Source organism: Gorilla gorilla, chromosome 6 (assembly GCF_029281585.2).
Source record: "Gorilla gorilla gorilla isolate KB3781 chromosome 6, NHGRI_mGorGor1-v2.1_pri, whole genome shotgun sequence".
NCBI lineage: Eukaryota > Metazoa > Chordata > Mammalia > Primates > Hominidae > Gorilla > Gorilla gorilla.
The window spans coordinates 12,235,784-12,261,976 of NC_073230.2; the positions used below are offsets into that span (position 1 = coordinate 12,235,784).

Consider the following 26,193-nt stretch of genomic DNA (forward strand, 5'->3'; position numbering starts at 1 on the left):
TAAAATATAAAAAATATATTTATAAAATATACGAATATATTACGTATACATGAATATGTAATATATTCATATATATAATTATATATTTATATATTCATATATTTTACATATCTTGAATATATATACAAACACTATATATATATATATTTTATCCAGTATTTTGGGAACCTGGCAGTGGTCGCCGTTTCGAGCCAGGCGCAATGCGGAGCCGCACACAGAACTGCGGGTCGGCAGAGGGCGCGGGGCGGACGCGCTGCACCTCGCTGTAGCGCACACCAGGGGGCAGCGTGGAGCTGCACGAGGCCCAGGGCCTGGGACGGACCCAGGACACCGATCTGGGGACCCCGCGCAGACCTCTGTCCCCGTGAGAGGTGCATCTGCAACTGACTGGCCGGGACCCTCTTCCCCAGGGTTTCTCTGTTGCTATCAAAGATGACCCTGGGCCACCAGTTCCACCACAGCCAGGAGGGTGCAGAAGCCGCCCACACCCAGTCGGTGGAGCTGCGGAAGATGCCCAGCGACCCGCGCTGTCACCCCGAGGCGGGCAGTGCCCTGCCCTGGTCCTGCACACGGTCAGCTGGCTGGTGGAGAGGGATGCTGGCCTCCTGCCTGGGTTAGGGCCGGTGGCCAGGGGGACACTGGTGAGGATTAAGGGCCTGGGGCCGCCAGCCTGGTATCAGGGCCACGCTGGTGGCTTTAGTAGGGGAGAGGAACTCAGGAGAGAGCAGGAGTCCTGGGAGAGGAGGCAGGGCCCAGGGTGGGCTCGGCGCCTCAGAGACCATCAGGCCGGTCCGCTTTCCAGCCCCTGGGCGTCTAGACCTTTCTCTGGGGCCTGTGCTGAGCGGCGGGATCAGAAGTCCAGCATCCTCTGCCAGGTCTGGCCCTGCTTCAGCTGGGAGGGGCTGTTGGAGCTGCTTCCTGCAGTGCCCTGTGTCTGGGTGGGACGGGGGCAGGGAGAGTCAGTTCAGATGATCCCCTGATGACAGCTGTCACCGCATTCTCCCGTGCCGGTGGCAGGCAGAGGCCATGGGGAGCCCCTGCTGCCCGAGTTGAGACCCCAGCAGGGCACCCTCTAAGAACGGGAAAAATAGTTTATTGAACCGTACTTCTCCATTAAAGTCTTTAAACATAAAAGCTCTGTAACAAACATCACAACTTCACGTCATCTGCCATATAAATAGAACCTACACTGAGATGCATGTTATCAACAGGCGTGTCTCCAGGGTGAGGCTCCCCACCCGGGACCCAACTTCGTCAGTTACAAAACAGGGATGAAGGCGGGAGGAAGCCCAGTGTCACCAGGTGGGACCGGGTGCCGGGCCTGTGGGGGTGTCCTCGCAGCCCCCCTAGAGAGGGGGCGTGCGGAAATGGATCTTCTTGGCTGTTTCTACGTCGGACTTGGCGACCAGGAACCTCATCTTCTTCCCGCCATGACGGATCAGGTCCACGGCTCTGAAATCCATGCCAGAGGTGGGGGTGGGCAGGAGGGCACCAGGGGAGCCCCACAGGGTGCAGCCGGGCCTCTCCTTTACCCCAGATCCCCTCCCCTGAGCAGGGCGTCTGGGAGAAGGGGCCGGGCGTGCATGCGGTGGGGGTACCTCAGGTAGCCAACGCCCAGGAGGCTGCTGCCGTTCACCTCCAGGATACGGTCCCCCAGCGACAGGCGCCCGTCGGCCGCTGCAGGGCTGCCCGGGAGCAGGGTCTGGATGTAGAGCCCGGGGGCGCCCAGGCGCGTGTGCTGGGGACAAGCAGAGGCCTCAGAGCTCCACAGGCCCGACTCGCTGTCCCCAGCGAGGACCACCGCAGCCCCTCCCTTGGCACCTACAGGCCCCCGCCTGGCATCCAGCCAGGCCCACTCATGGTTTCACACATCCCTCCAGAAAAGCAGTGGACACCACCGTCCCCACAGGCCCAGGACAGACCCCAAAGGCTTGAGGACAGAGGCAAGAGACAGCAGGCCCAGGGGGCGTGGCCGTTGGACAGGCTGGGTTCTCCATCCCAGCTGCAGGGGCCAACCCCACTCTCCTCTCCGAAGGCCTTCCAGTAGCCACGTGGCCACGCAAACTGCGGCCAGGCTTGCATGAACAGGCGGGGCCAGGCTTGCATGAACAGGCGGGGCCAGGCAGCCAGTATGGGGGTGCGGCAGGGGTCCTGGGCCACTCACCATCCCGTCGATCAGGCCCATCCCCAGCCCGGAGGGGCCTCGTTCCAGCTCCACCGTGAAGACGTAGCAGAAGTCCTCGGTGCTGGAGCTGCGGCTGGACAGGGCTGGAGGGGATTCGTCCGCAAGGGCTGCAGAGTCTCCTGGGTGGGGGCCAGGAAAGGTGGGTGGGAGTAAGGCACCAAGAATCATGACGAGGAATGGGATGTCCTGGCCTGGCTGCCTCTGTAGGGGGTCAGGGATGGGATGGCCTCCTGTGGCTCCCAGGAGACACTGTTCAGGCAGAATGTGACCGGCAACCCAGACATTAGGGTCAGGGTCCACCCGTGGGCGACACACCCATGTTCCCTGAGGGAGCACCTCAGTCCCCGCCCCTGGCAGTCCCAGGACACTCGCTCCTCTGGGGGCGGCTGTTTTCCAGCTCCAGGGCCCCACGCGGTTCTATGCCGCCTCCTCAGCAATCTCTGCTCCTCCTCCTCCTCCCTCCACACCCAGATGTGGCCATGCGCACCCTGAGGGTTCCCACCGCTGACCAGACTGGGGCCCCAGGCCCTAGCCCAGCCCAGCCCAAGCACCTGCCCTGAGGGCCACCAGCTGGTGCCCTCTCCATAATGGTGATCCTGCCGTGGGGGCACTTAGGTCAGAGATGAGCTGTGCACCTGAGCAGGTGGCCTGCCTGGGACCCAGCTCGGCCAGGTGGCCCCAAGCCACAGGGGACACTCTGACTCTGCACACGCACCCAGGACACTTCGCTCCTGCAGGGCACACCCAAGCCCCTCACAGGAGGCCGGGGCCGGCTGGGGCTGCCTCACCCTCAATGCCCTCCCCAGCCTAGGCCAGCTGTGCACACACACTCATGCACACATATACTCACAGCCATGCACACACGTTCAAGCATGCCCATGCACACGTGCACTTATACCCATGCATGCATGCACACACCCATGCACACAGATGCACACACAATGCACACCATGCAGACACACCCATGCACACACGCACCAGCACAGCCATGCACCTGTGAGCACACATATCCACACGCACAAGCACACAGGCACACACAGGCCCTGCCCTGGAGGACTCCAGCTCCACCTTCTCCCTGAAGACCCCTGGGTTCCCCCTCAGCACATCCTCTCCACTGGCTCAGCCATCCCTTCCTCTGCCCAGTGCAGGAGTGACTCTGAGCCACTTTCTAGACTCTCTTCCTCCCATATCACAGTGAGTATCTGCCCAAGACGTGTCAGCGACTGAGCGACCGTGTGGCCCAGCTGCTGGGGGCTGAGCAGCCCCGAGCCCTCTCCATCTGGCCCCGTCTCAGGTTGCAGGTGTCTGTGGGGCAGGTAATGAAACCCAGGATCCAAGGGTGGAACGATCCCAGGGGACCGGCCATCAAGGTGCTGTGCGGGGTCTGGGGTGGGTTCCCGCCTGAGCACCAGGCAGGGCTCACCTTCCGGAGCTGCACCCTGGAGGCCGCTGGGTCCGTTCCTCTGCCTCTCTGGGAGCGCTTTTCCACAGGGGCCGCCGGACTCTGGCCAGTCGGGGTCCCCAGGCTCAGGGACAAGTGGAGTGCTGGGAGGCGTGAGCAAGCAGGACGAGTCCGTGTGCGGGGGGCCAGCCTGGGAGCCCCCACGGCCGGGTTGCCTTCCAGGGGGTGCCTGTGCCCAGGGAACTCCCCTGAAGGGAAGAGTACGCTCCGAGGCCGCTTCCCGGGCTGCTAGGCCAGGGTCCCTGGGAGCCAGGGGGCAGCTCGGGGCCTCCGGGTGCCCGTCAAGGACCACGTGGTGCATACCCTGGGGAGAGGAAGGGTGACAGCTCAGGCAGAGGAGTGGCCAGGTGGGCACAGCACTCGGGCAACTGGGCAGCCTGCAGCAGAAGGGCCGCCAGGCCGCGGGGCAGAGGTCAGCAAAGACTCCTGCAGCCTGTGCAGCTTGAGACGCACGAGAAGCAAAGGGGCTTCCCTGCCATCCGGAGCACGGCCTGCGCTGGGCCAGGACTCCCGGGGTTCCCAGAGCTCCCGCCTGCTGCCCCCAGCCCAGCTTCCAGCCCTTCTCCTGTCCTCCCGGGCACCTCGGGGCACGCTGGCTAGGCCCCCTCCCCGGGCACCTCGGGGAATGCTGGCTGGGGGGCCCCCTCCCCGGGTACCTCGGGGCACGCTGGCTGGACCCCCTCCCCGGGCACCTCGGGGCACGCTGGCTGGGTCCCCTCCCCGGGCACCTCGGGGCACGCTGGCTGGGCCCCCTCCCCGGGCACCTCGGGGCACGCTGGCTGGGCCCCCTCCCCGGGCACCTCGGGGCACGCTGGCTGGGTCCCCTCCCCGGGCACCTCGGGGCACGCTGGCTGGGTCCCCTCCCCGGGCACCTCGGGGCACTCTGGCTGGACCCCCTCCCCGGGCACCTCGGGGCACTCTGGCTGGGGGACCCCCTCCCCGGGTACCTCGGGGCATGCTGGCTGGGCCCCCTCCCCGGGCACCTCGGAGCACGCTGGCTGGGTCCCCTCCCCGGGCACCTCGGGGCACGCTGGCTGGGGGAGCCCCTCCCCGGGTACCTCGGGGCACGCTGGCTGGTGGCTCCCCTCCCTGGGTACCTCGGGGCACGCTGGCTAGGGGGTCCCCTCCCCAGGTACCTCGGGGCACACTGGCTGGGAGGCCCCACTGCCAGGGCTGCCAGGGCTGCCAGGGCTGCCGGGGCTGGCTCTGCTCCGCAGACCCCACAGAAAGTGGCGGACGTAGAGCAGGTGCTGGTAGATGCTGTCGTCCAGGCAGTCGGCTTCCAAGTCCACCTGGAAGCCCTCGCTGGGCAGGATGATGGGTGGGGGGTTTTCGTAGGACTCCAGAACATCCTCTGTGGGGGAGAGAGGATGCCCGTGATGGCCACAGGAGAAGCTGCCTCCCTCGCCAGGCCGCCCCGCCCAACGGTGTGGGAACCCAGGGGCCAGCAGATTGAGCCCTGATTCCCCTGCCCTGTGGACACAGGAGGCTGGGATCCTGGCCACAGTAACTGGCCCCACCCTAGGACTCATCCCTTCTGAATCCCCGCTGACCACCCGGTATGATGTCCGAGCAGTTCAGGACTGAGAACAAGGCCTTGTAGCCAGGAACCCTCCAGCCCCACTGAGCAGCTCTGCACTGGGCCTGTCTCTGCCCCACTGGTCTCTGATGGTGTCTCCGGGTAACTGGAGCTCCCCCAGCCCAGCAGAGCTGGACGCAAGCTCCTCCCAGGTGCTCCCAGGGCCGGAGCCGACTGCCTCCCTGCAGGAATCACGGGACCCAAATGGCCTGTGTGCGGGCTGGTCTCTGTCCCCAGGAACACGAGCGCCTTTCAGGCGGCGGAAGAGTGCGTGCATACTGAGCTCCTAGCTCCCAGCACAGAATTCAGGCCACAGAAATGAATCAATGCGGAGGGAGGACTTAGAAGGTGTCAGGTGGAGCCAGGGGTCCTGTTCAGAGATGTTCTCCACGGTGACCCGGGGCTGCAGGGGGGCATCCAAGGCCCCATCGCCTCCCGCCATCCCATACTCTGTTTTGTTGAGGTGTTAACACATAATGCAAATGAAGGGAGATGTGTGTATAATCTACACATTAAAATGCACCCCTGGCCGGGGGCGGTGGCTCACGCCTGTAATCCCAGCACTTTGGGAGGCAGGAGCAGGCAGATCGCCTGAGGTCAGGAATTTGAGATCAGCCTGGCCAACATGGTGAAACCCCGTCTCTACCAAAAATACAAAAATTAGCCAGGCATGGTGGCACGCACCTGTAATCCCAGCTACTTGGGAGACTGAGGCAGGAGAATCGCTTGAACCCAGGAGGTGGAGGTTCCAGTGAGCCAAGATCGCGCCACTGCACTCCAGCCTGGTGACAGAGCAAGACTCTGTCTCAGTCAATCAATCAATAAAAGGCACCCTCGGCCAGGCACGGTGGCTCATGTCTGTAATCCCAGCACTTTGGGAAGCTGAGGTGGGCGAATCACCTAGGTCAGGAGTTCGAGACCAGCCTGGCTAAAATGGTGAAACCCGTTTCTACTAAAGATTCAAAAATTAGCTGGGCGTGGTGGCGGACACCTGTAATCCCAGCTACTAGGGAGGCTGAGGTAGGAGAATCGCTTGAACCTGGGAGGTGGAGGTTGCAGTGAGCTGAGATTGCACCACTGCACTCCAGCCTGGATGACAGAGCAAGACTGTGTCTCAAAAAATAAAATAAAATAAAACGCACCCCTGTGTATGCACGTACACATGTATACGCACACAGACCCCTCCGTATGGACACGTGTGTGTGCGTGTGCACATACATGGCTCAGGGATGCGTCCCCACGGCTGTGTACCACCATTGCTCCCTTCCTGGGTAGCCATACAACAGGGGAGGCCCCATCCTCCAGCTCCATGAGGCAACGAGGGGGCCTTGGACCTGAGCCTGGAGTTTGGAACTTGGGCATGGACTCTCGGCTCCTTGACTCCCCCGCCGAGGAGGTCCCCGGATCCCCAGGTTGGGGATGGGGCGGGGGGGTCCTCTGGGTGGAGGCTCCTCCAGGGAGGTCCCCAGGAGAGAGGTCCCCCACACCCCACTTCAGATGGGATGAGAGCATGCTGCCTCCAGCCTCGGGGCGAGTCTCCCACTGAGTCCCCAGCCCTCTCCTGCCCTGGGGCAGGGCTTACCTGACCTGAAGGCCTCAGGGCTGTCCTGGGCCCCTGGCTCCCAGGCGCTCATGGGGCCCATGGCTGAGGCCAGCTGGTAGTGAGTCAGCAGCCGGTGCAGCTGTGCTGGGCTCAGGGCGGGGAACGCAGCCCGCAGGGCTGTCCAGCTCATCTGGGTGACAAGAAGGAGCTCATGGTCACAGGTCTCTGGGTGCAGACCCCAGCCCAAGGAGGGATGGCCTCCACAGGTGGCCTGGGGGTAGCCAGCTGAGGGGCCCTGTGGTCCTCACTCCCACCAGGGGCCATCTGTGAGGGGGACGGTGTCACAGCAGCAGTTCACCCCTGGCACTTGCAAGGGCAGCTGCTCCAGGGAGAGGCCGGCCAGTGCCATCAGGAACCCCCTGCCCAGGGAACCCACCCCCGTCTCAAGCAAGGGCCGGCCTCACAGGCGGCCGCCAACCAGAGAAACCACTACTGGGAAATGAACAGTGAAATCAGATTCCTGCCTCCAACGGTGTGAAAGAAGTCAATCAAGTCAGCTAAAAACCTGCCTGGAAGGCAGGGACATTCACCATTTAGGTGACAGGAGGCAGGGAAAACATTTGTTTGTTTGCTTGTTTTTTGAGACAGAGTCTCATGCTGTCATGTAGGTTGGGGTGCAGTGGCTCAATCACAGCTCACCGCAGCCTCGACCTCCCAGGATCAAGCGATCCTCCCACCTCAGCCTCCTGAGTAGCTGGGACCACAGGTTTGCACCATTATGTCCAGCTCATTAGTTTTTTGGGGTTTTTTTGTTTTTGTTTTGTAGAGCTGGAGTTCTCACTATGTTGGTCTCAAACTCCTGGTCTCAAACTCCACGGCTGGTCTCAAATTCCTGGCCTCAAGCGATCCTCCTGTCTCAGCCTCCCAAAGTGTTGGGATTGCAGGTATGAGCCACTGGGTCCGGCCCAGGAAAATGTTTTAGGCAAGACAAAAAGCCTACACCGTAAGGAAGGGTGGATTCCTCCAATAAAACTAAACAGCCTCTGCGGCCCGCCGGGACCTCCATCATCATCCTTCTGGGGTTCCTTTCCCCGGCTCCCAGCCGGTTCTTATTTTCTGCAATTCATTTCTTCAGCTCTCTGGTTTGTCCTGTTTCTATGGAATAGATCTTCTAGTAGCTTCCCAAAAGGGGCGCATTGCAGGAAAACCACTGCCCTGCGTGCTGGAACTGTCTTCACCTCCACCCTGGACTGGTCCTCTGGCTGGCACAGAACTCCAGGCAGGAGGGCGTCACCCTTCGGATTCTGCAGGTGCTGTTTTGTCCTGTGACTCCCGTGCTGCTCGTCCAAAAGCAACCTGAGTGCAAATCTTCAGGATCTGCCTTGTACTGATTCTTGTCTGGAAGCCTGTGGGTTCTCTGCCCCCATCGTCCTGAAGTCCTGGGATGCTGAGTCTTGCTGTAAGCCCACTCTTGGCAGCAGCTCCTCCACCTCGATGCGTGGCTCTGGAGACTGCCTGCACCTGCCTTCCCCGCGCCCTCCGCCCCTCTGCTGGCTCTTTCTGGACTCCCACTGTTTGGATGTGGCCTTGCTGGTGGGTCCCCTCTGTTCTCACCTTTGCTTCCTCGCTCTGTTTCTCTCCCATGTGTTTTTCTGCCCATATCCAGGGGCCTGGGCTGTGGCTACCAGATGTCCACGCTGAAGGACAACTGGTGTCTCGGGCATCGTGCAGGAGGGGTGAGGGCACAGAACGACGTCCTCCAACACCACCGGCCCCCACCACCCTCACCCCTTACACACACTTCAAGAAAGCCTCTGGTTTGCCCGGGGGTGGTTCTGTTTGATTGTGAGTTCCTAGAACCTTCTCTACTCTCACTTCTGTGCTTGGTCCAGGGTTGGTGTCAGAGGGGGCCAGAGGTCGGGGGCCAGAGGTTGGGGCCCAGAGATCAGCTTCAAGGGAACAGAACTCTCCTCCTTCCTCCCTCTCCTTCTCCCCCTCCCTCTGTCTGTCTCCTCTCCCTCCTCCCTCTCCCTCTGTCTCCCCTCCCTCCTCTCTCTCCGTCTCCCCTCCCTCCTCCCTCTCCCTGTCCCCTCCCTCCCCCCCCTTCTCTCTCTCCGTCTCCCCTCCCTCCCTCTCCTTCTCTCTCTCCCTGTCTCCCCTCCCTCCTCCCTCTCCTTCTCTCTCTCCCTGTCTCCCCTCCCTCCTCCCTCTCCTTCTCTCCATCTCTCCCCTCCCTCCTCCCTCTCCTCCTCCCTCTCCTTCTCCCCCTCCCTCTCTCTCTCCTCCCTCCTCCCTCTCCTTCTCCCCCTCCCTGTCTCTCTCCCCTTCCTCCTCCGTCTCCTCTCCATCCCTCTCTCTCCTCCTTCCTCCCCCCTTCTTCTCTCTCCCTCCCTCCGTCTCTCTCCCCTCCCTGCCTCTCTCTCCGCCCCAGTCTCTCTCCCCTCCCTCTTCTTCTCCGTCCCTCCCTCTCTCCCCTTCCTCCTCCCTCTCCTCTCCCTGTCTCTCTCCCCTCCCTCCTCCCTCTCCCTCCATCTTTCTCCGCTCCTTCCTCCCTCTCCTTCTCTCTCTCCCTCCTCCCTCTCCTTCTCTTTCCCTCCCTCCTCCCTCTCCTTCTCTCTCTCTCCCTCCCTCTGTCTCTCTCCCCTCCCTCCTCCTCCTTCCTCTCTTCCTTCTCCTCCTCTCTTCCTCTCTCCCCCGTCCTTCTCTCTCTCCCCTCTCTCCCTGTATCTTTTTCTCCCTTCTTACTCCCCTCCCTACCCTGGCATCCCTCCACCCCCTCTCTCTCCCCGCTCCTCACCCTCCTCTCTGGAGGGCTTTTCTCCCAGGCTCTGCACAGCTTTTTATTTCTGCTTCCACAGTTTTATTTTCCAAGACCGCTCTTGTTCTCTCATGGATACAATCTTATTATTATTTTATGGATACTATATCTTCTCTTATTTTTATGAGGCTATAAGTGACTCTTTCACTAAGCTTCTCCTTGAATTGTCTGTTTCAGGGGTCATCAAACTAGGGCCAGCGAGACCTATTTTTATAGGGCCCCCAAGCTAGAAATGATTTTCACGTTTTTAAAGGGTTTGAGAAAAACAAAACAAAGAAGATGGGACAGAGACAAAAGCGGCCGCAAAGCCCGAAGTCCTCACAGCTTGGCCCTTTACAAGAAGCAGCCCGCGGCGCTGGTCTCTCCTTCCAACGCCACTGCCCCTCCGCGTCCCCTTCCGACGCCACTGCCCCCGTTCCAACGCCACTGCCCCTCCGCGTCTCCTTCCAACGCCACTGCCCCTCCGCGTCTCCTTCCAACGCCACTGCCCCTCCGCGTCCCCTTCCGACGCCACTGCCCCCGTTCCAACGCCACTGCCCCTCCGCGTCTCCTTCCAACGCCACTGCCCCTCCGCGTCTCCTTCCAACGCCACTGCCCCTCCGCGTCCCCTTCCGACGCCACTGCCCCCGTTCCAACGCCACTGCCCCTCCGCGTCTCCTTCCAACGCCACTGCCCCTCCGCGTCCCCTTCCGACGCCACTGCCCCCGTTCCAACGCCACTGCCCCTCCGCGTCTCCTTCCAACGCCACTGCCCCTCCGCGTCTCCTTCCAACGCCACTGCCCCTCCGTTCCAACGCCACTGCCCCTCCGCGTCCCCTTCCGACGCCACTGCCCCTCCGCGTCTCCTTCCAACGCCACTGCCCCTCCGTTCCAACGCCACTGCCCCTCCGCGTCCCCTTCCGACGCCACTGCCCCTCCGCGTCTCCTTCCAACGCCACTGCCCCTCCGTTCCAACGCCACTGCCCCTCCGCGTCCCCTTCCGACGCCACTGCCCCTCCGCGTCTCCTTCCAACGCCACTGCCCCTCCGTTCCAACGCCACTGCCCCTCCGCGTCCCCTTCCGACGTCACTGCCCCTCCGCGTCCCCTTCCGACGCCACTGCCCCCCGTTCCAACGCCACTGCCCCCCCGTTCCAATGCCACTGCCCCTCCGCGTCTCCTTTAGACGCTCTGCTCAGGATGCGGGGCGCAGGACAGGCGCTTCCTGGCCTCAGTGTGGGGTGGCCCGGCCTAGTTTCCCTAGCCAGGAGAACTCCTCTTTTCAACGTTCTAGAAATATCCCCGCCCGGCTGAGCGGGGGGAGGCGGAGATCCTGAGTGTCGCTGCTGCCTCCTTTCCGTGCACACAGAAAACCACACATCTGACACGCACAAGCCAACGAATTTCCCCAGAGGAACACGCTTGTGTGCCCAGCCCCCAAAACAAGAACGAGAACATGGGCGGCGGCTGCTCGGGAGCCCCCAGGCCCGCCCAGGCACCACGGCAGGTCCCGCCCCACTTCCAGCCCTGCAGACACGCTCCTTGAACTCGACTCCTTCAGCTCGACCTGCCCTTTCAGGAGTATTTTATATCTTATTTCATTTATTAATTTATTTAATTAAATTTAATTGATTTATTTAGAGACGGGGTTTCGCTCTGTCGCCCAGGCCGGAGTGCAGTGGCGTGATCTCGGCTCACTGCAACCTCCATCTCCCGAGTTCAAGTGACTCATACGTCTCAGCCTTCCGAGTAGCTGGCTAATTTTTGTATTTTTACACCACGCCTGGCTAATTTTTGTATTTTTTTAATAGAGACAGCGTCTTGCTCTGTCGCCCAGGCTGGAGTGCAGTGGCGTGATCTCGGCTCACTGCCAGCTCCATCTCCCAGGTTCCGGTGATTCATGTGTCTCAGCCTCCTGAATAGCTGCCTAATTTTTGTATATTTACACCATGCCTGGCTAGTTTTTCTATTTTTAGTAGAGATGGGGTTTCACTGTGGTGGCCAGGCTGGTCTCGAACTCCTGACCTCAGGTGATCCACCCACCTCGGCCTCCCAAAGTGCTGGGATTACAGGCGTCAGCCACCATACCCGGCCTTATTTATTTTCTTCTATTATTTAATTTTATGACAGGGTCTTATTCTGTCACCCAGGCTGGAGTGCAGTGGCACGATCACAGCTCACTGCAGACCTCTTGTGCTTAAGCAATTCTCCTGCCTCAGCCTCCCCAAGTAGCTGAGAATACACATCACCATGCCTGGCTAATTTAAAAAAAATTTATGTTTGGAAAGATGATGTGGGGTGGTCTTACTGTGTTACCCAAGCTGGTCTGGAACTCCTGGGCTCAAGTGACCCTCCTGCCTCGGCCTCCCAAAGTGCCTAGCCGACGGTGTTCAGGTGTGTCCGTGTCTCCCCAGAACGAGTTTGCTCAGTCACGTTGCTCTGCCGTATTTCACTGTACTGAAGAGACTGCTTTATTCATCCCTCATGTTGTTGATAAATAGAATATGGGTTTTTCCCAGTCTGGGGCGGTTACGAGTGGCGCCACTGGAAGCATCCCTAAGCGGGCTGTGGCGAGGGACCCACGGAAGCATCTCCATCGGGGAAATTGCTCAATCGGAGCACATGCACTCGGTCAGCTTCGGCTGACGCTGCCAGACGGCTTTCCAAAGTGGCAAGCCTCATTTACAACCTCACCAGGAACATCTGAGGGTTCAAACCAGTGCACCTGCTCACCAGGGCCTGGCTTTCTTCCTTTCAACCATTCTCATGTGTTCGGTGTTTAAAACGCTGAGATTAGGCCGGGCGTGGGGGCTCACACCTGTAATCCCAGCACTTTGGGAATCTGAGGTGGGCGGATCACCTGAGGTCAGGAGTTTGTCCACTAGCCTGGTCAACATGGTGAGACTCCATTTCTACTAAAAATACAAAAATTAGCTGGGTGTGGCGGCGCATGCCTGTAACCCCAGCTACTCAAGAGGCCGAGGCAGGAGAATTGCTTGAACCCAGGAGGTGGAGGTTGCAGTGAGCTGAGATCACACCACTGCACTCCATCCAGCCTGGACGACAGAGCGAGACTCCGTCTCAAAAAACAAAAAAAAAACTGCTGAGGTTTGTTTTTGCTGTTGTTTTTTAAGGCTAGTCAAGTGAAGCAATGCGAGTGGAGAAGAAACAACAAAATCTGTAACTGGTTGTGATGAATTAGTTCTAAACACCAATACACTCGGACCAGCCTGAAATGTGGAGAGTTTGGGCTGCGTTTCTCTGATGACGAATGAAGCTGTCCATCTTTCATGCGTAATTCTCTTTTCTTACAGCCCCTTTTTGGGTTTTGCTGTCAAGGTATTACTGGTGTTTTAAAGTGAGATAGGGTTTCCTCTTTTTCTACTTTCTGGTAAGAATTTGGTACTGATGGTATTATTTCTTTTTTTTGAGATGGAGTCTCACTCTGTCGCCCAGGCTGGAGTGCAGTGGCACAATCTCGGCTCACTGCAAGCTCCACCTCCCAGGTTCACGCCATTCTCCTGCCTCAGCCTCCTGAGTAGCTGGGACTACAGGCGCCCGCCACCGTGCCCGGCTAATTTTTTGTATTTTTAGTAGAGATGGGGTTTCACCTTGTTAGCTAGGATGGTCTTGATGTCCTGACCTCGTGATTCACCCAACTCGGCCTCCCAAAGTGCTGGGATTGCAGGCGTGAGCCACCGCGCCCGGCCTAATTCTTCTTTAATGTTTAAAATAATTCACCAATGAAACCATGTGGACCTTGAATCTTCTTCAGGGGAAAATGTTAATCAATTTAATTTCTTTTTTTTTTATTTGAGACAAGGTCTCATTTCTGACGTCCAGGCTGGAGTGCAGTGGCACAACCATAACTCACTGAAACCTCAGTCTCCTGGGCTCCAAGAATCCTCTTGCCTCAGCCTTCTAAGTAGCTGGGACCACGGGCATGCATCACCATGCCTGGCTACTTTTTCTGTGTGTGTTTTTTTGTAGAGATAGGGGTTCCACCATGTTGCCCAGGCTGGTCTTGAACTTATGGTCTCAAGGGATCCTCCTGCCTTGGCCTCCCAAAGTGCTGGGATTACAGGTGGGCGCTACCGCACCTGACCTTTCAGTTTCTCTAAAGCATGCAGGACCATTCAGATTTTTAACTTCCTGTTGAATCAGTTTCAATAAGTATTCTTTTTCTTATTTGTCCATTTCATCTAAATTGTCAAATTTATCAGCAAAAAGTTGGTTATGATCTCCTCTTACTACTAATTTTTAATTTTTACTGTAGAATCTGAGTGATGGCCTCCTTTTTCTGATACTAGCAATTGTGTTTTCTCCCTTATTCAACTTTCTATTTTTATTTTATTATTATTATTTTTGAGACAGTCTTGCTCTGTCACCCAGGCTGGAGTGCAATGGCATGATCTCGGCTCACTGCAGCCTCCACCTCCCAGGTTCAAGGGATTCTCCTGCCTCAGCCTCCCAAGTAGCTGAAATTACAGGCACGTGGCACCACGCCCAGCTAATTTTTGTATTTTTAGTAGAGACAGGGTATTGCCATATTGGGCAGGCTGGTCGCAAACTCCTGACCTCAAATGATCCACCTGCCTCAGCCTCCCAAAGTGCTGGGATTACAGGTGTGAGCCACCACACCCAGCCTCTTATTCAACTTTTCAAAGAACCCACTCCTGGCTTTATTGCTTATCTCAACCCTGTTTGCTTCCTAGTTCACTGATTTTTAGCTCTCATCCGTCATCTCCTCTGCTTTCCTTGGGTTTGATTTGTCGTTCTCTTTCTTACCTCATGATTATTCATTCTTGGCCTTCCTTGTTTTCTAAGATATACATATAAGGCTATAACTTTTCCTCTTAAGACTGCTTTAACTGTAGCCCGCAGGTTTGGATATTTTGTATCTTCATTGTTGCCGATGAACTTAATGCTGAGTTGGGGTTGGCAAGCTTTTGGTGAGGCTCAGACAGCCTCTGCTTGATCCTTACCCCAAGGTTCTTCTTTCTTTCTCTCTCTTTCTTTCCTTTCTTTCTTTCTTTTCTTTCTTTCTTTCATAGTTGAGGTCTTCCTCTGTTGCCCAGGCTGGAGTGCAGTGGTGTGATCATGGCTCACTGAAGCGTTTAATTCCTGGACTCAAATGATCCTCCTGCCTCAACCTCCCAAGTAGCTGGGACTACAGGCGTTTGCCCCATGCCTGCCTCTCACCCCAGTGTTTCCCCTGGGGGCCTGGTGTTTACTTCCCAAGGGGTCCTGGACTCGTCATCTCTGTCTCCTCTACACTGTGAAGCCACCACAGATTCCACTCTCCTTTTCAATGCTTTTGGTTCCGTTTTAAAGCCTGTCTCCATCGCACTCCCTGGAGATTCAGAATGTTGGCAAGTGTCTTAGGGAAAAGCCAGCCGTGCAATTCAGGCCCCTGAAGTCTCTGAGCTTGCCTCTCTCCTGTGAGATGGCCAGTGCTGTGCTGTTCCGGTTTCTGTTTCCCCACCAGTGGCCCCTGCCTGGACAAAGCCTAGATTCTCAGCCTTACATCGTCACCTGCTCCCAGGACAGCAAATGTCCCCAGGGAAAAGCAACAGGAACTTCAGTCAGCTCTTTGTGGAGGCTCACTCTCTCCTCATCCTTCAGGAGCTCGCTCACGCCTTTCAACAGATGACTTTGTGTTTCTTTCCGGCTGTGCGGGCTGTCCTCAGTGGAACTGCAGGCTCAGCTGCTCCATCCAAGCCTCAGTGCTTGCCACAATGTCTATCAACTGTTCTTCTGTTTTAGCCCCATCTTGACATCGGTGTCCAGAGGTACCTGGTGCCACCAATTCCTGAGCCTCTTGGTGGCTTCTTGTAAACTGGGTTGCTTCTCAGGAGTCAGATTGCTTTTTTCTTTTTTGTAGAGATGGGGTCTCGCTGTGTTGCCCAGGCTGGTCTCAAACCAATGGCCTCAAGCGATCCTCTCACCTCAGCCTCTCAAAGCACTGGGAGGACAGGCATGAGCCACCGTGCCTGGCCGAGTCAGCTTTCTTCAATCTGCTAAGGCAGTTGCTCTTCACCCATCTGCTTTCTGCCTTCCAAAATCGCATTGCTTTTGCCTCCTCTAGACTTTATCCTCATGGGTTTGTGGCATTAAAAAGCATTGCTTTACTTCTGTTTAGTGATACCGTAGGAGAAGCAAACTAAATTCATGTGTTCAATCTCCCACACGTAGGATCCAGACAGCCTCATTTTACGAATTTTCTATAGTCAATAAAAATGCTTCACTTTTTTTTTCTTTTGAGACAGGGCCTCACTTTGTCGCTTAAGGTGGAGTGCAGTGGCGTGATCTCGGCTCACTGCAACCTCTGCCTCGCGGGTTCAAGCGATTCGTCCTGTGGCCACTGTCACCATCACCGTACAGCATGTTCAGCGTTTTCCAGGCAGGAGAGGAAACCATCGGTCTATTTCCATTAATTACCTATGATGACTGTGTTGGGAAGGGGGGTGCTGAGTGGCTGACTGTGTTGGGAGGGGGGTGGTGAGCAGCGAGGGAAGCGGGGAGGGGCATGTCAGTTTCCCGTTGCCGTTGTGACAAATGCCCACACGCCTGGCGGTCACGGCCACACAGTGCACTCTCACAGCTCCGTGGCTCCACAGCTCAGCCAGGTCTCACAGAGCTGACAGCAAGATGAAGCCCCCGGGGGAGGATCTGTCTCCCTGCTCTTCCGGTTGCTGCCAGAATTCAGTTCCTGTGGTTGTAGGACTGGGGTCCTGTTTCCAGACTGGCTGTCAGCTGGGGTCACTCCAGCTTCTAGAGGCCACTGCACTCCTGGGCTTCTGGCCCCTCCTCCAGCCTGAGAGCCACATCCCCTCTTCTTCTGTTTCTCTCTGACCCACCCTTCTGGACTTGTCTGAGTGGACTGGGCCACCCGGATACCCAGGTCATCTCCGAATCTCAAGGTCCTTAATCGTAGTCACACGTACAGAGGCTTCTTTGCCATGTGGGGTCATACGGTCACAGGGTAAGACGGTCACGGGTCTCAGACATCTTTGGGCCATTATCCTGTCTACCGCAGGTGGACACAGCCATGGAATGGAAGCAACTTTGCTAATTACCTACGGAAGCTTTGAGCTTTCCAGCCCAGAAGCCCCGTCCCAGCCCCCAGGCTTGGTTTGTGAGCCAGCGACCCACAGCATGTGGCCCCGCCCCTCCCCACACTCGCCGCCTCCCATGTGCACCCCTACCTGGATGAGCTGGGCCCTGGGCGTGGCCAGCAGGTTGAGGGTGCAGGAGAGCTTCTGGAAGAAGTGCTCTCCAGCCGCCCCGAAGCCAGCGCTCCGCATCCACTCCAGGAGCTGCTGCAGGCGGGCGCAGGCCTGGACACCTCTGGGCCAGTGGAAGCAGCTCAGGGAGGGGCCTGTGGAGGGAAGGAGGGAGGGTGATGCCTGAGCTGCCCTCCCGGGGGGACACAGACATGGGCCTGTCCCCAGAGCCTGCCCTTCCCGGCTCTGGGCCACTGAGGACATCACAGCTCAATGACAGGCAGGAGACCTTCCCTCGCTTTTCAAGGCAACTGACCAGCCTTGAACCCCTCTCTGGAGCGGGGGTACGGTGGGAGGTGAACGTAGCAGGGCAGGGTGGGCTGTGACTGCCGCTGACTCCACAGTGCAGCCCCTGGCTGGGACCCTCTCCCACTCCCAGACACATGTGCCGGGGGCCTGCCCCCACCTGGGTCTCCCCACACCCCCCAGTGGCCCTGGCTGGGAGTGACCAGTGCTCCTGAGCCCCGCAGGTGATGGGGGAAGTCACTCCACAAGGCAGGGTCCAAGGCCAGAGTCTGCGGCTGCACAGACCTGGGTTCCATCCTGGCCCTGACATGTCCATCGGGCAGTTCTGTGACAGTCCAGTGATGCCCTGAGCCCGTTCCCTCCCTGTCACGGGGCAGGGGTCCCATGCAGATCTCTCGGCCGTGGCTTCTCTGAAACCCCGATGGGACCCTGGCTCCTACGGGATGCGCTGTGGTGATCTGTCCCCCCTCACTCTGGCCTCTCACCCCTCAGGGACACCAGATGCTCAGGGAGCAGGAGCCCGAAAAGGGCAGAGCCGCCTCCAGGAGCTGGCGAGGGAGGCGCCAGCAGCCGTCATGTCCAGGAATGTGAGCCCCCGACCCCTCAACCCTGCACGAGGCCCTCACCCCTGTCGAGGAGCTGGTTGAGAAGCAGTGTCCCGGAGAAGAAGAAGAGGTAGGCGAGCATCTGTGAGGCCACCTCGGGGTGCACCTGCAGCTGCCGCAGGAGGTCCAGGGCTGCCTGGTACACGGACACCACGCGGCGCAGCTCCTCGGGCAGTTCGGGGGCCGAGGACCAGCTCTCACGGCGCTCCGTCTGGAATGGTGGGCACTCCAGGAGTGCCGGGAGGCAGATGTACAGGGACTGGCAGGGGCGAGAGGAGAACAGCAACCAGCATTACCAGGAGCGCTGGCGGCCGAACGGGGGGCCTGACCCAGCCAGCTCCCCACCCACGCACTGCTTGCAGGGACCCGGCCTCGGTAGCTTCCTGCTGGACAGGCCATGGCTTTGCAAATGTCCAGTGTGGGGTGTGGGGACACAGGAGCTTCCTCCTGGGGCTGCTGGGAGCAGAGGTGGGGTGCAGGGGGCTCAGGGGGATCTGCTGTCGGAGGCACAGATGAACTCAGAAGGCGCACAGAGGTGGCGCCTGGGGGGATGGGCTCCAACAAAGGGGCTGGAGACACCCGTGGGTAATGACGGGAGAGCCACCACTCCCCCAGAAAGTGGCTCACCGCACCCCCGATGCACCCCAAGCTGGCCAGGGCCACAGGGGGACCGGCGGCAGCACCTCTGGCACCCGTGGGTCCAGGGTGACAACAGGGCCATGTCCCTTGCGCCCCATGCTGGGGCCTCCCCCACCTCATCCCTGACCCTCGAAATACTGGCAGGAAGGGGGCGTTTCAAGGCGAGGGAAAGGGAGCTGGGATGGTTCTAGGGCTTCTGTGTGACCTGAGGAGGAGCGGGTGTTGGGGGTGCAGCTGGGCCTGTGCAGAACCTGCAGCCACTGCTCCCTGCTGAAGTGGAGCTTGTCACGGTCCCCTCCCTCAGCCCCCCAGAAGGCTCCTAGGAGAGCCACAGGCACAAGCTTGAGCCCCACTTGATCCCAGGAGCTGCCTGAGTGCAGAAGCAGAGCCCGTCCGTGCACCTTGGAGACATAGTAGACGCACTGCTGGAAGGCGTACAGCACCACCTCCTCCAGCACCGCCATGGCCTCCTCGCTGGCCGTCAGCGTGCAGGAGAACAGCGATTCCTTCGAGCCTGCTGGGAGACAGCCACACCGATGGTCACAACGGGCACAGCACTCAGGAACGCAGCAACTCAGCCAGCCGCCAGCTCTTTCCCTGGCGCAGGCACCGCCCAACGCGCCCATCTGGGGTCCAGATGCGATAAACTGGCCGAGGGACTCTGGGCCCTGGCTGGGACGAGCGCAGCAAACCTGCCGCCTCCCTTACCTGGGGAGGGGAATGCCGGGGAGGGGCAGGAGGGGTCCAGACACCCAACATCTCAATGCCCAGCCCAAGCCCAAGCGCTCATTCACTCCCACGTTCTGGATACGTTTTCTGTTACAACCAACTGCACCCAACATAGCAGGTCCTAACTGCCTCCCCACAGGTCACCTCTCACTCGCAACACGGGTCACAGGACTCTGGCAGCAGCCCCTGAGTGGCCGCCACTCTGTGGAATCATAACAGTCTTTTGGGAAGAAAAAGCCCAAATCAGCTATTTCACCCCCACCCCCGGCTGTCAGCCGGGGCGGCTGGAGCTGAGGCTGGGGGGAGCTGCCCACAGAGTGGTTCCTCCTGTCTGGGTGGGGGCTCTTGTGAAGGTGGGAGGCCCCCGACAGGGTGGAGCCTTCCCCGGGGGCTTCCACAAAGTGAGGGAGCATGTGGTGGTCTCAGTGACTGAGGGTCCCATCAGCACCTGGGGAAGGGGCCAGGACCCTGGGTGTTCCGCCTTTGGGCGCCTTCATTCTCTCCTGGGACTGTGGGCGGCCGATGGTGGTGTTCCCTGTCAGCCAGGTAGGCGGCCACAGCTCCCCTCCTCTCCCTCCCGTGGGGCCTTCTTCCAGGAGGGGCAGAGGGGCCGCATCGTGGGGACTGCCTGTCCAGGCCGCCTGCCAGGGCTGCATGGGCGGCGCCTGGTGAGCCAGGCCAACACTCACCCCAACGCGGGCCTCCCAGGAGCACAGGCCCCCAGCTGCCCCTCTGCTGGGCAGACTGCACCGGAGGCCGGCCCACTCATGGCCAGGACAATGGTGCGCCAAGCCCCTGGACAAGCCCCTGTCACTTTCGCTCTGCCGCTCCTGGTGCTCCTCCTTCAGGGGATTGGGGCTGCCTGGCCCCCACCCACCAAGCCCGCTCCCCAAGAACCTGTGAAGCCCCCCAGTGCCTGCCCCACAGGGTCACATCTGGGAACCAGGCAGGGCAGCTGGAGGGACCCCGGGGTCCAGGGCAGTAAGGGGCTCTCGGGCTCTGCCAACCTCAACACTGCCCAGAAGCCTCCAGGCCTGTGGAGACACACAAGGTGGCCCGACGGCGCCCACAGCGAGTGCCAGCAAAGGATATTCACAGCCACGGCAGGCGGGTCAGGAGGCTGAGCTCTGTCCCGTCCACCTGTCCTGGTGCCCTGACCCCGGCTGCCTCAGGCTGCTACGTCTGAGAACCCAGCCCCACATCACTCCCTGGGCAGGGGCGGGGCACTGGTGGGAAGAGGGAAACGGGGCATGGGAATGACAGAAGAAGGTGGCAGGGACTGTGCTGAATGAAACCACAAAGCAGCCTCCAGCCACCCACCACGGGCCTGAGACTCCATTTCTTCTTTTATTTAATTTTTGGTAGAGATGGGATCTCACTGTATTGCCCAGGCTGGTCTGGAACTCCAATCTACCCGCCTTGGCCCCCCAAAGTGCTGGGATTATAGGCATGCATCCCTGCACCCGGCCCTGAGACTCCATTTTTTTCTCTCTCTTTTTTTTTTTTTTTTTTTAAAGACAGAGTCTCTGTTGCCCAGGTTGGAGTGCAATGACACAATCCCAGCTCACTGCAGCCTCAGCTTTCCAGGTTCAAGCGATTCTCCTGCCTCAGCCTCCCAAGTAGCTGGGACTATAGGCACATGCCACCACGCCTGGCTAATTTTTGTATTTTTAGTAGAGACGGGGTTTCACCATGTTGGCCAGGCTGGTCTCAAACTCCTGACCTCATGTGATCTGCCTGCCTCGGCCTCCCAAAGTGCGGGGAGGACAGGTGTGATCCCGGCCCTGAAACTCCATTTCTAAACCCCCCGAGACGCCTCTCCCTGTGGTACCAGGGCTGGTGGGGATTTCTGAGGATTTCCGACGCCCACGAGCCATTAAGAGGACACACCAGCCGACTGCCCCTGCCCTGCCCCGAAACTCCAGGACCCCTGAGGAAGCTGGCCCTATCCCTAAAGAAGAAGGCGCTGAGCTTCAGCCACGAAGAGAATCTGAGACGCACACGATGGTGTGAGGCGGCGCGGGAGGGGCCTGGGTCAGAGCTTTGGACAAAACAGTGTTTGCGGAATGACAACAGCCACGTGACCCACCCTCGGGACACGACAGCCCTGCTCTCCGAATTCTTCCCACAGACATTTCCTGCAGAGGGTCGGGAGGCTGACGGGGCTCTACCCCTCCGGCCCCTGCTAGGGGCTATTTCCCACTCTGTTCCCTGGTGCCTGCCTGGCCCTCGACACCCAGAGCCTGCAGGCATCCCTGGGCCCCGACTCCCATCGCTGGGCCAAACACTACTCAGGCCCCTGACCAAAAATAACTTCCTCCCAAGACCAAAGGCAGCAGCTCCATCAGCCCAGAGCAATTTCTCCCATGAAGAACAGCCAGCACGGGGACCACATGGGACCCAGCTGCCTGCGGCCACCAAACCCAGGCAGCCAGGAAGCCACGTGGAAAGTCAGCCGGGGACTCTCCAGGAACACGGAGCCCAAAAATCACAGGTCCCTGAGCTGACTCTTTCTGTGGGGGCCGGAACAAAAGGGGCTCCTAAGCTGGCCCCGTCGCCCTGTCACACGGAAGGACCAAGTGCACTGCAAGGTCAGTGAGGGTCACCCTTGGCCGGCCGCAACCCTGGAGTTGCCTCCATCCCAGGGCCACCTGCCGGCTGCAAATCCAGCCCTGGAGGATGGCAGAGTCAGGTCTGCAGGGAGAGGCGACGGGCGCTGTAGTCCCGGGAGCCCAGGAGCCCCAGGGGAGGCCTGTAGCCGGGAAGCTGGAGGTGGGAACCTTGCGTGGAGACTTAGGGACCCACAGTCGTTTACGTCACTTTCCAGGAAAAAGCCAGAGGAAAGGTCTACCCTAGGCCCAGGCCCCGTGGACAGGCAGGGGCTGCCCCATCACATGGGGGGCAAGGGCACAGGCCAGATGCCCAGATGCCCACCGAGGCCAGGAGGGGTTGACACTACCCCCACATATTGAAGGCAGCCCCAATTCCCAGACTGGGGAGACCCTGGCAGATCCCCACATCCCTTTCCCTGTGAAGGAGGGCAGAAGGAAACAGTGGGAAGGAACCGTGGCCGGCAGGAAGAAACTCGGACAGATCCCGGCTGGCTCTGCCTCCCCCAGGAGCGAGGGCCCCACCCCACAACCTCATGACCAGGGCCAGCCCAGCCTCCTTCACGCACCCTCAGTCCAGCCTGGTCTCTGCAGCCCGGCCCCCGCCCGGAGGCTGAGGACTGGGCCCCGACGCATTGTGGGGAGCCTGTCCCACCACAGGGTCACTGTGCAGATGCCCCACCACCTCCCTCTCACCACGGAGAGCCCCTCCTCTCAGGAAACCTGCCCCTAAGGCATGGGGGGGCACAGCAGGGTCCCAGCGCCCCCAACACGGCCTGGCCAGGACCTCGCCTGGCCTTGTGTCCTCCGGGCTGTCTCAGATGCAGCCACAGCCACAGCCCCCTCCCAGGGACGGGGACACAGCTGAGTACACAGAGACCCCGCAGCATCTGGTAGACTGAGCCTGTGGGAGCTCCTGTCCTTGCACACCGGGCCTGCGCCTCCCTCGAAGCTCAGAGACGCAGCCTGGAGCAGCTCTGAACGCACCACTCACTACCCGGATCCTCCAGAGGCCGGACCGCCACGCCACGGCCACTCAGGACCCTCTGGCACTGGGCCCGCCTGACAGCCCACCCCACAGATGTGAGGGCAGTGGGTGGACAGCAAGGCCGCTGGGGGCAGAACCAAGGCTTCCCATGAGAGGTCTGGCCCCCAGTCCCCTGGGCCGGCTCCTCACTCCCGCAGCACGGCGGCACAGTCCTGCTGCCCCGTCTGGCTCTATTCCAGGCCCCACACGGTCCTTAGCAGACACACCAGCCGAAATCCTACCCCGGCTTCCGGGCCCGGCCCCATGCCACCTTCCTCACGAAGCCCCTTAGACTGCCCCGATGGAATCCCTCTCCCTTAGTATTTTCAGAACACTTCCTACTGCATTTCAGAAATCCTGAAATGTTGGCCAGGCACGGTGGCTCACGCCTGTAATCCCAGCACTTTGGGAGGCTGAGGTGGGGCGGATCAGGAGTTTGAGACCAGCCTGGCAAACATGGTGAAACCCCATCTCTACCAAAAATACAAAAACTAGCCGGGCGAGGTGGCATGCTCTTGTAATCCCAGGTACTCAGGAGGCTGAGGCACGAGAATCGCTTGAACCTGGGAGACGGAGCTTGCAGTGAGCCAAGATCGCACCATTGCACTCCAGCCTGGGTGACAGAGCGAGACTCCGTCTCAAAAAAAGAAAAAGAAATCCTGAAATGTGTATTTCCCACATCTTAATCTGTGAAACCGACATAATCTACAATTTCACAACAATGACTGGCAACATCTGTCCTTCTGGAACAACGGTGTGTCTCCGAACAGGCGGCGGTCTCATGGCCGACGCTCTCTCTACCGCCCCTTACATTTGGTTCACGGTGGCATCTGTGTCTCCCCTACTGAGTGATCTGTGTACCCCCCGGGCCCTCCTGCAAGCAGAAGAGTGGGGCTGTAGTCAAGGGGACGCCACCGCACGGAGCACACGGGATGATGGGGACAGACTGAGTGCCAAGGTGCTGTGGGGGGAGGTGCCAGACCGGCCCGTGCCACCAGCACCAGCCTCACAGGCCGTCCCCAAGCAACTGATACATGGCAGCCTAGGGGGTGAGGAAGCCCCCGGCATGAATCCACCCCTGCTATCATGGCCAACTAGGTTCCGAGGACGGCGAGGAGATGCCACACTCCCCTGCCTGGGGTGCTGGCGGGGGGAACGGAGGGCAGCGCCAGCCGTACCTGTGATGTCCAGCTGCTCCTCCATGCTCTGCATGTAGAGTGGGCATTTCTGCTGGATAAAGTACAGGAGCTCGATGGAGTTAGACATCCAGAAAAGAATGGGCTGCAAGTCTGGAACCAGATCAGCCATGGCGCAGCTGGCCAGCGAGATGGGCTCCTGGCTACCAAGAAAGAAAGACTAAGAGTTACGCGGGGACCCGACACTCGGGAGGCTGAATCTACCACTCTTTCTACGTAAGGCTGCGCGTTTTCATGGGACGCTGACAACCAACTGCAACCGTCAACCTGACACTGCTGGGCGGGGACGTTTAACAATACGTGTACCCGCCTGGCACCTGCCTACAACACCCGACAGCCAGAGGCCCCTACAAACCTAGCAGGAAGACAGCTGGGCGCCACAGCCATTGGTGAAAAACCTTGGTAAGTAGATGGCTTGCATGTCTTCTCTTTTGGAATGAGATCATAAAGTGGCTGTGAATGCTGAGAGAATGTGTGCCAATATGTGTGTGTGTGCGTGTATGCATGCATGGGGGTGGGGGCTGGTCCATGGTTTTTAGAACAAGAAATGTCAGTTCCATTATATTATTTAAGTTAACAAGGTAATTACCAAAGGAAATAAACAATAATAGAGCTATTTTGGGAGGTGCACAAAGGCAAAATGAAATGCTACTTTATTAAAGCAGGAAGTCAGAAAATCACGTGTAAACTCCATGAATCGCGGGGTAGCAGGCAAAGCATGCGATTTGAAGACTCAGAGGCAATCGTTAGAAACCCAAACTGAGGCCAGGCGTGGTGGCTCATGCCTGTAATCTCAGCACTTTGGAAGGCCGAGGCGGGTGGATCACCTGAGGTCAGGAGTTCGAGACCAGCCTGGCCAACATGGCAAAACCCCGTCTCTACTAAAAATACAAACATTAGTCGGGTGTGGTGGTGGGTGCCTGTAATCCCAGCTACTCAGAATGCTGAGGCAGGAGAATCGCTTGACTCCAGGAGGCCTCCCAAGTAGCTGGGACTACAGGCATGCACTGCCATCCCTGGCTAATTATTAAAAAACTTTTTTTTTTTTTTTTTTTAGAGACAGGGTCTTGCTATGTTGCCCAGGCTGCTCTTGAACTCCTAGCCTTAAGCAATCCTTTTGCTTTGGCCTCCTAAAGTGCTGGGATTATAGGCATGAGCCACCATGCCTAGCCCTGATTCTGTATCCATGGGGTTCATTGTTACTCTGAGTAACAAAAGCAGAAGTAGCTCAGGCCCCTGCCTGGCCAGCCCAATGCAGGTAGGGGTAGGGGGGCGCCCTTCCCTCCCAGGCCTGCTGCCTTCCGGCTTAGTGCTCCCTTTTCAGGGGATGACGGCATCATTAGGGCTGCCTCCTCCCTCAGCGGCAGCCTCCACCGTCAGGCTGGCTTCCAAGCTCAGAGCTCCCAAACCCTTTCTCCCACATCTCTGGCACCAGCCGCAGGATGTGTCTGTCTGGTGTGACTTGACACTGCCTTCTAGTGTCCTCAGCCGGCCTCTTGGAACGTCTGAGGGGTGGACGCGGCAAGGCTGTGCTGAGGTGCCCGGGTAATTCCTCGTTTAAAATGCCAGCCACACCTTTCCCACAGGTTCCTCATCTGGTCCATGCACCAGCTCAGCATTAAGCCACTGGACAAGATGCCTGGGACGCCCCAGGGTCCTAGCAGCTCAGAGGACGCATTCATCCCTAAGTCTCCATAATCGCACCTGGCGGACACAAATAGCCGTGTGCCCCTGAGCAGTGAGCAGAAGGGATCCTTTTGCAAACAGATCAAATCACGCAGACCTGACTTGGGTCTGCCTGGGGTGTGGAGGGCGGCCCTGCTGCCTGCCCCATGGCTGGCCCAGGTACCCCTTGTCACCTGTGTCCCTTACTGGGGGGATTCTAAGGGGTGAGCCAGGCAGCTGCCACTCTGCTGGCCACAGGGCATGGTGCCAGCCCAGTGCCTGACCCCAGGCCCGGGCAGAGCCAGGCTCAAGGCTGGACGGCCGTCAAAGTGACCATCGCGTGCTCAGTCCCAGGTGTGTGGACCCGGCCTGGGGTCCTTTGAAAGGTGCCAAGCCCACAGGAAATGCCACCAGGACCTTAAGGCAGCCGGTTTGTGAGGGCATCTGGGAAGGGCTGAGGCCCTGTTTTCCTCCCTGTTCTTTCCCCAGCTAGGCAGCCGAGCAGGGCTGGGGGAGGAACCCCAGGCTGCATCCCAGATTCTCCCCGGTGCCCAAAGTGTTGCCTGCTCTCTCTGACGTCACTTCACTTTTGTCCACAAACAATGTTGACCTCTCGCGCGTGCACACA

At 59.0% G+C, this 26,193-nt stretch overlaps 1 protein-coding gene across 5 annotated transcripts in view; it reads right to left on the minus strand.

The window, feature by feature from the left end:
- Positions 1-1,073: 1,073 nt before the first annotated feature.
- RADIL (Rap associating with DIL domain) overlaps positions 1,074-26,193 on the minus strand; it is an 84,042-nt gene continuing 58,922 nt past the window's right edge. For 3 of the 5 annotated variants that reach the window (XM_031013051.3, XM_055346443.2, XM_055346442.2), the window contains exons 6-15: positions 23,883-24,043; positions 18,741-18,856; positions 17,722-17,959; positions 16,772-16,944; positions 6,809-6,959; positions 4,784-5,001; positions 3,609-3,951; positions 2,165-2,304; positions 1,599-1,738; positions 1,074-1,452 (exon numbers count right to left, since the gene is read on the minus strand). In XM_031013051.3, coding sequence (XP_030868911.2) covers positions 1,347-1,452; positions 1,599-1,738; positions 2,165-2,304; positions 3,609-3,951; positions 4,784-5,001; positions 6,809-6,959; positions 16,772-16,944; positions 17,722-17,959; positions 18,741-18,856; positions 23,883-24,043 — 1,786 coding nt within the window. In that variant the 3' untranslated portion in view covers positions 1,074-1,346. The remainder of the gene's footprint in view (positions 1,453-1,598; positions 1,739-2,164; positions 2,305-3,608; positions 3,952-4,783; positions 5,002-6,808; positions 6,960-16,771; positions 16,945-17,721; positions 17,960-18,740; positions 18,857-23,882; positions 24,044-26,193) is intronic. The other 2 variants (XM_031013052.3, XM_055346445.2) reach the window with 1 other exon arrangement.